The sequence below is a fragment of the Protopterus annectens genome, chromosome 8.part0 (assembly GCF_019279795.1).
Source record: "Protopterus annectens isolate FY-2018-M chromosome 8.part0, PAN1.0, whole genome shotgun sequence".
Classification (NCBI taxonomy): Eukaryota; Metazoa; Chordata; order Ceratodontiformes; family Protopteridae; genus Protopterus; species Protopterus annectens.
The window spans coordinates 20,353,553-20,364,286 of NC_056741.1; the positions used below are offsets into that span (position 1 = coordinate 20,353,553).

At 41.8% G+C, this 10,734-nt stretch overlaps 1 protein-coding gene across 1 annotated transcript; it reads right to left on the minus strand.

Moving 5' to 3' along the window:
- Window positions 1–5,030: 5,030 nt before the first annotated feature.
- On the minus strand, window positions 5,031–9,813 carry LOC122808615 (glyceraldehyde-3-phosphate dehydrogenase-like). The gene is made up of 11 exons (XM_044079579.1): window positions 9,716–9,813; window positions 8,513–8,612; window positions 8,332–8,438; window positions 8,136–8,226; window positions 7,788–7,903; window positions 7,571–7,652; window positions 7,148–7,299; window positions 6,763–6,841; window positions 6,606–6,689; window positions 6,312–6,409; window positions 5,031–5,199 (listed from the first exon to the last, which is right to left on the minus strand). Exons 1-11 carry the CDS (start codon window positions 9,736–9,738, stop codon window positions 5,130–5,132), a joined length of 1,002 nt encoding a protein of 333 aa, XP_043935514.1. The 5' UTR covers window positions 9,739–9,813; the 3' UTR covers window positions 5,031–5,129.
- Between the last annotated feature and the right edge of the window lie 921 nt (window positions 9,814–10,734).

Here is a 10,734-nt window from a genome sequence, read left to right on the forward strand (position 1 = left end):
ACCTCCATGCTCAGCCAAGAACAGCAGTCAAATTGCTCCTGTAGCATATTGTTTACTCTGGCTTTATATTAGAAAGCCAGATATCTGTATTTAATGCAGGAGGGATGACACACATGCATACTAAATGCAAGTCATAAGTACTACAGACTGATCAGCCCATTTACAACAAATGGAAACGGATAAATACAAACATACTTGCAGTACAAGCTACCAGTGACGGTCCTACTAAGATGTGGCAACCGTAGAGTACACAGCTCTTGGGCTGGTACCTCACCCTTAAGGAGCAGGGCAAATTTACATACAAGGTCTGCCAAACTGCTGCAGGAGTCAATCCTAGCTTTGTAAATACATGAAGCTAAACCCCCTTACATATTTGGTAGGGGGATATGTTTTGGCAAGAATAAGCTACACAGTAGCTAACTCATGCCTTTGTAACCCTTGACATGGGTTTGTCTTAAAGGGACTGAAGAGACTCCTTATCCACCACAAAAAGGCAGAAGTAATTTTCAAACATCAGGGTGGGAAGCATTGGCACCATTACTACCTAACCAGATTCACTTGAAGCAGTGGGATCATAGAAGTTACTAGACTATTGGCCCAGAGGCCCTTATAAGCCTAGCCAAGAGTTAGCCTATGTTTAGACAAATCAGCACCCAAAGCTGCTGTCCAGTAGAGACAGGTGGAATCCCAGGGGCGTTTTGTTTCCCCATTCAGGTAGCAAAAAGGGATAATGAGGTGCTCTGCTTGACATGGAAAGGAGTCTATTCCACAGATGGGGAGTCTTTGGGACACAAATTTGTCCCACCAAGTCCTATTGATGTCACAGACCCGGTGCAGGTCACACATACATGTTACAAGTGGAGCTAGACTTGCATCTGCAATTGCTTTGTATGCCTGAGAGGCCACCTCTGAGGAGTCTGTGTGAAACAGAGTACAGGGGCAGGGCTTTTAGCCTATTGGTATAGGGCAGATGTCTGAGGCCTTGGATTCTTCTGGTGAGGAACCCCCTCTGGTCTTCTCCAGCTTCTGCATATGCTTTGTGAGGTACATGCTGAAGGGGGCATTGTACTCTAGGGATATTATGACCTTGTCCCTGGATGAGATGCCCTTACTTATGAGGTGGGCCATGTAGAAAGCTTTCCATACAATAGAAGTAACATGGTGGTCAAGTCAGGTTTCTCAACCTGGGTGCCCAAATTCCTCACAACCGATTGCATGCTTAGGACATTAATGCAATATGTGGGGACTACTCCCCAAAGGGGCTGATGCATTTTTGGCATTCAACTTGAGACCATATTTCTGGCAGCAGACATTTGTTTGGGTGAGACCATCTTAGAGGATGTCCACATAGCTTAGAGGCAGATCTCATGTCAGACATGCACAAGTGATTAAGGCTGGTTCTAAACCAAAGATGGTAGCCAGGACCACACAGGCCATTGCTGACATGAAAGACAAAATGAAGATGTATATGCTTTCTTGTAAGCCACATCAGTTAAGGCAGAATCTTGAAGTTATGCAGATTTTCACCTGAACGTACATATATCTAAGCACTTTAAAGGTAACAGGTGACCAGCATCTTTACAGGAAGATAAAGCCAGCACTAAAAAAGTGTTAAAAAACATGCAGAAAGTTTTGCAACTTAAATAAGATTGTGCCAAAGCAATTGAGCCCCAGCGATGGGTTAAGTAACCAGTTCAACTAGCAGATCTGGAGGTCTTGAGAAGTGGCAACACCCATCTCAGGGAAGGGTGTACACATTATTTCCTCATGGAAGTTGTGTAGACAAGTCGCACCCTAAAGGAAAGTGACAGGATGGCACCAAGTCACAGCAGAGGCATGACATTCCAGCATGTGCTCCGGCTACAACCAGGCATGAGAGGGGAGCCTAGCATAAGGTAAAATCATTTCTGCAGCAATGCGAGGCTGCACCACATACCACAATCTCCTCAACCCAATCATGGATCAGAGCAAGTAGAAAAGGTTAGATCCAATCAATTGGGGGGGTAGCGAGTCTTCTTTGCACAGCATTCTGACTCAACTTACTGGTAGGAATCCTGCTAGGATCACTGCATTGACAGCTAGTCATCTGGTCAGACATAGGCAGTGCGCATTACTGATAAGTGAAAGGGGCCAAGTATTTACTTTAGATAAAAAGCAGTAATACATCCCATTCTCAATTTAGAATGGGATTTCAATCAGGAAATTCTCCCCTATGCTGGGGCATGCTGTCAGATGTACAAACCAGATGCCAACTACTCATTTGCTCTGTACCAAGGAATAGTTAGGCAATTGGACTTCCCCACCATCTTCTAATACAGAGTCCACCCCCATTCCACTGAACACAGTAGCTGTTCTGGCTCTTCCTACAGTCATGAAGAGCCTAAGTTCACACAGTCCCAGGCTCTGAAACGTGGACAGCCTTAAAAGGCTGATGCTGGGAAGCCCAAACTCAGTGTTACACCATTACACTTCTGTTTATGGCCAAACTATCACACAAATGCTTTTCAAAGCCATGAAAATTGAAGTGGTTATTCCTGACTCCTTGTGGAGAAGTGACACCATATTTATCTCCTGCTCTCCAATGGAACTCAGGAAGTTCACTGTAACTTCGAATGGGCAAAGCCCAAGCCTTTTGGCAGACTGTCCTCACATTTCAAACAAACGTTAGTCTGTGGAAACTTAGGGATTATGAAATTATAAATGGCTCAACTCTTCAGCTTTTCACTATTTTGTATAATTTGTTTTGTAAAACTGTTTCTGTACCACAAGTCTTTTGTATTACTTGGTCCTCTAAATCTAATTTTAGTATTATATAGAACATTTGACAGATGGGTGCATGCTCAGATAGACTATTTTTTTTAAAACATATATTGGTAGTGTTCTTTAGGTTCTAGGGGTCAGTCAACAGCAACTATTTACTGTTGCTTACAAAAACTAGTTGCACACATACTGTCAAGCAACATTTTATTCCTCTAGCTGAGCTCCAATACAAGGTGGAGTTCTGTTGGTAGTTGAATATTTAGAAAAAAAATATTGCATCTTTATAAATTAGTATCAAAAACATTTGCCTGCACTACAGAGGTAAAATATTAATGCAGCTGAGTTTTGCAATTGTGTAAACTTGCAGATGTAAATTTAAAAGCTTGTACATAACATGGTTTTGGAATTGGAATTATTGATGCAAATATGAACAAGCAATATTTGATGCCTAGAGGAGTTGGGGTTAACTGCAGATGCACCTGGAGGAGTCACTGATGTAATCAGTTAAACAAGGGCAAGGTGATATGGGGTAATCAGATGGGCTCCCTATTACGAGCCTCATGTCTATTGCACTAGTCATTACAACCAATCACAGCACCAGTATTACATGGTGGTTCTAATAGAGACACCATTTCAGGATACATGCACTGAAAGTTTGTACATCACTCATGAAAGACTAGCACGGTCCCACCCCCAGCTCAGTCTTCATTCATTCCACTTTACTACATCTACCAACTGCACAGCCAGTCCAACCCCATGTAATAAAGTAACTACAGCAGCTGACCAATTAGCTACCATCTGCACAGCCTCCCAGTTAGTATGTAGCAACCTGCCCACAGCCCAGGCCCAATAGCTTGTGACCTGGTGTACAACCACCTCAGTGTAAAGTCTTACCTCCAATGCAAATGGAAAACAGGTAGTAACCCTAGCTCCATAACTGGGGGTGGTAAATTGCCAGGCAATATCTTCAAACACTAGCCAACTTCACTTAGTGAAGGGGCACACCCATTTCAACACCTACACATACCCTCCATGGGCAGTTTCCTTGAAGGATGCACATGGTTCCAGTCACCACCTAGTTAATTTTTCAGGACATAGCAACTAGACAAACTTTCCATATACTTGTCTATTGTGAGCTTGATGTAAAAAGCAAATTTTAATTCACAATTATGCTTTCCCTGTGCTTCAAGGCAGCTACAGCACTTTAGCACAAACTGCTAGGGCCCAGAGTTTTATAAACATTCCAGACAAAATGCCAAGGGCCCAGAGTTGCATAAACATTCCAGAAAGATTTGGCAAGTAGCATCTAGTTAGGAAAAAAAAAAAAAAAAAAAAAAAAAAAAAGTCAGGACAACACATTGGTGGACACCCAATAAAAATTACACCCCCCTTTCAGTTAACCATTAATTGGAGCTAGGGCAAGGAAAAGCCCACAGCGAGAGGGTTACAGCATTAACATTTTCCCTCCCAAAAAGGGCAAGGAAAGTTTGGGGAATTTTCAGGTAGAGTGAACTAAACAAAATCTGAATACAAACACCTGGGCATTTAAACTTGACAAAATGCAAGTTCACTTTTGCCAAGTGCAAAGATGTCAAAGCATTCAAAGCTTTTCATGAAATGTTGGCGGGGCTATATTATGCAGCTATGTAAATGCCAGATAACAGAAGCTCAAACCTACTTTGCCTCTTCTAGTGCAATGTGTCACAATCCAACTAGATTCACTTACTAGCCTGACCATATATAAGAGTGCAAATCATGTCAGTCTTTCCTCCCACCCTCAACTGCTCCCATCCAAACTGAAAGAGGAGCCATTAGCACCAAGTCAGTGGCCAGCAATCTAACCCCCACTTGTCCCCTATTTCTGGGATTCTGATTTGCACTGCACTTCATATTTGTTCAGAACAAATGCACAAGCTTTTTCACCCAAGTTCTGGGGACATTTGCACCTCCAGATCAGGAGGAAATAGAAAAGCCAATAGTATACAAACTAATATGGTAGTTAGGGCAATATGCATGTGCTATCCTATGACAGCCCTTCACTGCCAGAGTGGATGTACACCCACCCCTTGTGGGCAATCCACTATAAATTTAATCCAAAATTCCCATACAAATGCACACATCCATGGGTGTTGCAGGGGCTCAAGAGTTTCCATATTAACAAACAGCCCCCTTCAACTTTCCTAAAACCTGCTGTTTTGTCTACCACACAGCAGGCACTAATCCTTCAGTCAAAAGAAGCCAGTATGGCAAGTAAATGACAAAGGCACAAGTCACAGCATTTTAATTTATTATGTGTTCATGACATGGATTCCAAGTTGTTCAGGATACATAAAGTGCAAAGCTGAAAATTAGGCCAAGAGTTAGAGGCTTCACTCCTTGTTGTACATGTGATCCATCAAATCCACAACACGTTGGCTGTAACCAAATTCATTGTCATACCTAAAAATTAAAAAAAAAAAAAAAACTGTTAACTTACCTCCCCATTCTATTCAAACCAGCATTATACACAAGTTCAAAACAAACCAGTTATGACATGCAGGCTAGTCCTTTCAACCAGGGCACCTCAATGTCTGAAAGAGAATATTAGAATCCTTCAAGAGGACTGGGAAGCGGTTCTCTCCAGTGTCAAAAAGCATGTGGTGTTCACCATCCTACTACTCTCCACATCAGTATTCAGGGTGGGGCATTACCAAACTAACTTGGGCACTTGCATCCAAGTGCCCTGCAGGCAGAAAGGGCCAGTATGAAGACTGCAGAGTCTTGCAAATACTTGTGATGAGCTGGACTGCCTGCCAAGCCCAGACCCTCAACCCAGCTTAATTCCTAAAGTACGTCTAGGACAAAAAGCTCTGCCAACTGTTCAGACAGCACCAAACCTTGAGACACTCTGCCCAAGTGCAGCAAGTACAAGAGACTGAAGAGATACTTGCCATCACCACGGATACACTAGCTCCTTGCCATCACCACGGATACACTAGCTCCAACACACTAGAATGTACTTATACTTGCCATCACCACGGATACACTAGCTCCAACACACTAGAATGTACTTATACTTGCCATCATCACGGATACACTAGCTCCTTGCCATCACCACGGATACACTAGCTCCTTGCCATCACCACGGATACACTAGCTCCAACACACTAGAATGTACTTATACTTGCCATCATCACGGATACACTAGCTCCAACACACTAGAATGTACTTATACTTGCCATCACCACGGATACACTAGCTCCAACACACTAGAATGTACTTATACTTGCCATCATCACGGATACACTAGCTCCAACACACTAGAATGTACTTATACTTGCCATCACCACGGATACACTAGCTCCAACACACTAGAATGTACTTATACTTGCCATCACCACGGATACACTAGCTCCAACACACTAGAATGTACTTATACTTGCCATCATCACGGATACACTAGCTCCAACACACTAGAATGTACTTATACTTGCCATCACCACGGATACACTAGCTCCCAACACACCCATCACCATGGATACACTAGCTCCAACACACTAGGATGTACTTACCATGACACTAGCTTGACAAAGTGCTTATTGAGAGCAATTCCAGCTTCAGCATCAAACACTGAAGAACGATCATCCCCATTAAAGTCTGTTGAGACGACCTGTAAAAGAGAAATATGTTTAAAAAGATGTCCCACCACCACAAAGCTTTGCTGGTGCTCAAGGAGTAATGAGCTGGCTTAATTTTTATCCAAGTCTCACTAATTTAAGGGCCTAATCTGGACAAAGATTAGAGACTGCACCCCCCCCCCAAACCATCAGAAACAAGGAATGTAGAGTAAATTAAAGGCAGTTTACCTGTTCATCTGTATATCCCAGAATCCCCTTCATAACTCCTTCAGCAGCTTCCTTCATCACTTGTTTAATTTGGTCATAGGAGGCCTAAAAAAAACAGACGACATCTCAGCATGCATGTACATACATCTATCCCAAGCATTCTCCCAGTTCTACTTACAGGTTTCTCCAAGCGACACGTCAAGTCCACAACTGAGACATTGGGTGTGGGAACACGGAATGCCATACCAGTCAGCTTCCTGTTAAATTTAAAAGAGTAGAGTCAATATTCATAAGCCACCCTTCCTCCCATCATGTGTAGTAGATGGTCCTCCCCAAACCAAGTCCACACTGGAGGAGCCAATGGAATTCATACCCATGTGGTTAGTGCTTCCAGTATCTAAACTGCACTGAAATAGACTTCACTTACGTCTCTCAGTCTTTACAATCTCTCCTGCCTAGAGGTAGACAAACTTGAGCCCATCCCATAACAGGTCACTTTCTGTAAAATGCCCACCACTTCCTTACAAACTAGACAGTTTGTTACTTCACTCCAGAATACTGACCCATTTAGCTCTGGAATTACTTTGCCGACTGCCTTGGCTGCACCGGTGGATGCTGGAATGATATTCTGAGAAGCGCCTCTACCATCACGCCACATTTTACCAGAAGGACCATCCACAGTTTTCTGAGTGGCTGTGTAGGAATGGACAGTTGTCTGAAAAGAAAAATAGTATTCCTGCATACATCAAGCCAGCACACCTGAAGAAAATTTTTGCTTATAATTTCTAGTTTAAATAAACTAGAGACAAGTCTATGCCAAAGTAGTACAGGAGATCAGTGTGGGACAGGCTTTTATTGCATTAGTTTTCCTTGGTCATGTAATGATCTATAGACAGCCTGTACAGAAAGAGGAGACATTGAGGTCCCCCCAACAGGCACCCTTACATGCCATCACCACAAGACCTTCCACAATAAAGCTCACTCACCATCAGTCCTTCCACAATACCAAACTTGTCATGGATGACTTTTGCTAGGGGAGCCAGGCAGTTGGTAGTGCAGGATGCATTACTGTGGAAACAAAATTAGCATAAATTGTGTCGTACTGTTAGTAAAAACAGTTCATTGAAATCAAGCCAATGCAGTGATCCACATCACCCCAAGCCACTAGAGTAGTCAGTCTGACTAAGACTGCAGAGATCTTACCTGACTACTGTCAGACTGTTGTTGTACTTTTCATGATTCACTCCAACAACAAACATTGGGGCATCAGCCGAGGGAGCAGTTATGACAACTCTTTTTGCACCTCCCTTGATGTGAGCCTGGAAGGGGGGGGGGGCACACACACAAACACATTTCTTAAAGAAAACCATTTCAGACAGCCATTCATTAGTGACAACCCACTTTCTTCCCACCATTGCTAAACTAACTTTTAAGCTACTTTACATATGCAAACATCCAATTTGTGGACACTAGTCACAAGCAAGCTATTAGAGGACTTCTCCTTACACTTTCTTGTCCATACAAAAATAGTACAAAATAAACACTACTTACAGAAGCCTTCTCTGTTGTAGTAAAGACCCCTGTGGACTCCACAACATACTCTACACCAGCATCGCTCCATCTGATGTTACTGGGGTCACGCCTAAGAACACAAGTGAACAAAAACAGCAAGTCAATAGCTTTCCATTAGTTTCATATTACTATTAAACTACTTAACCAAACAGTACTAGAAAAAAGGGAAACTCACTCCTGGAAGACAGTAATAGGCTTTCCAGCAATCACAAGTTTGCCATCTTCTACTGAAACTGTGCCTTTATAACATCCATGAGTAGAATCGTACTTAAACATATAGGCCTGCAAGATATAGTCAGTATTAGACATTTAAAAACAATACTAACAAAACAGTTAGTGTAATAACCTGCACTCACCATGTATTTTGGCTCAATGAAAGGGTCGTTAATAGCAACAATATCCACCTTTCCACTCTTTAAAGCAGCACGGGTTACCAGACGACCAATGCGGCCAAATCTAGAACAATATTTAAAGGTATGCCTCTTCAGTCCCTAAACATGATCAGAAGCTCTCCAAATTTTTAGCAACTCATTTTGACTGAAAGCAATTTGTTGAAAGGTCTAAAATATCTTGCTTTACTATATTAAAAAAGAAAACCAGCATCACTTACAGCTTTGTCTATACTGTTATAGGACTCAAGCCCAAGTTACTCCCCAGAGAACAAAAAAATCCAGTCATGAGCTTTACCTGTATACAATGAGCCAGCAAGCACCAGTTTTTGGTCCACTAAAGTTTCTAAAGGAACCAAAACCACTTAAAGTTAACTCCTAAAGTTAAGAAAAGCACAACCTAGACCAGTGGATGGGCAATAGAAAATTTAAACCAGGCCAGGCATTCAAGTCCTTTCTTGACAAATGTAGTTCATAAATGCCTAGCTCTCAATGTCCTGTTTATAGGTAATTTGTAAAAGAATTGCTAGACTTAGAAAGGCACCCCACCCACAGGGCATTATCCCAGTGACTATCTAGGCATATATAAGGCTAGGAAATTTAGTTGCCCAAGACATGCACACAATTTCCCCATTAGGAGTCAAATACAAGAATCATAAAACACACTTCCAATGTAGGGGGCCTCTCCTCCCTCCCAACACATTGATTAGCATAGTGCTTAAATTCTGTTTTAAGGCACTTCAGGTGTTTAGAAGTCTTCCTGCGATAAGCACAACAGCCAAATCACAGAGCAAAACTTTGATAGAAATGTAACCAGGTTAACAGGGGACTACAGAACAGCCTAGAACCAAAGTTAAAGATCATCACTTACTATTGCAAAGTCCTAAAACTACACACTCTGCTCAATACATTGTTATAAACATTCACTCAGAGGTAGAACATCCTTAATTCAGGCAAAAAAAAATCTTAAATAGCACCAGAAATAAATTCTTAACCACATTTCTAAGGTTAAAACCTTCATAGACTAGACTCACATATAAATACCTTCTTGGGTGCTGCATTTAACCTTCAATGAGTAACACACACTTAACACTAGTTCACACCCTTTGAAATGCCACTAAACTTTAAAAAGAGACAAAGACTACAAAAATTCCAAAGAAGTCCCCTCACCCATTAATTCCAACCTTCACCATGATGTCAGCTATACAAAGCCTTTACAATCTGAAAATAACCTCCTGTAATACACCAAGCTTGCCTAATACAATAGGATAGCTTTTAAACCACAAGTCTGTACCACACCTTCCCTCTATCCCTCCCCCAACCACTATTCAATCCAATAAGTGTGCGGCCAATGCTCACTTAAAGGAACAGTCATACAGGTTTTCACACTTCAGAAACAGTGCAGGAAATCATAAATCCCAGTCCCTGGCTACACTGTTTATTTTAGTAGGTCTGTGCAGCAGCCATTACGATATAAGATGACAGAACAACACAACTATCAGATGAGCACAGGTTCACAGTCAAAGTAAACTTTATTGTCATTCAGATTATACAACTTGGGCATCACTGAACGAAATTTCGTTACTCCTCCTCAAAGCGGAGGCATTTTCACACAGACAGTCTGTATTACAACAGCTACTACAGACACGACACACATTATTGACTTAGACTGTTTACTAACTATACACAAAAATTGCACAGAAAGGTGGGACTTTTTGCAGTAATCATTATTGTACATTTAGGATTGCTGTAATAATTATTGCACATATATGAATTAAGATAATCCTGGTGGGATTACTGCACAAAAATGTGATACTGTTGGAAATTCCAACAGCCTTTTCAGAGTTCAGCACAGTGTTGAGTTAGTATGAGTTTAGTAGTCTCATAGTCTGGGGATAAAAGCTCTTGCATCTGGCTGTTCTGTATCTCATACTTAAGTAGCATTTATCAGAATATAAAGGGTGAACAGTCCATGGACAGGGCAGGTAATGTCTCTGATTATCTGGCCCTACTGAGACATCCTGACAGGTATATTTCTGGGATGGCGGGGAGCATGGTTCCAATGATTTTCTCTGCTACCTTAACCACTTTCTGAAGGGCCTTTTTGTCCAAGGTGGAACAGATACTGTACCAGGTTGTGAGACTGTTGGTTAGTATACTTTCTATGGTACATCTGTAAAAGATAGTAA

What these genes read in the sequence shown, in the direction of transcription:
- LOC122808615 (XM_044079579.1), bottom strand. Translation starts at nt 9,738, where the DNA reads ATGGTGAAGGTTGGAATTAATGG. An exon ending in GTGAAGGTTGGAATTAATGG is followed by an intron (nt 8,613 to 9,715) that starts GTGAGGGGACTT and finishes ATATTGTTCTAG; the next exon opens with ATTTGGCCGCATTGGTCGTC. An exon ending in TCATTGAGCCAAAATACATG is followed by an intron (nt 8,439 to 8,512) that starts GTGAGTGCAGGT and finishes TATATCTTGCAG; the next exon opens with GCCTATATGTTTAAGTACGA.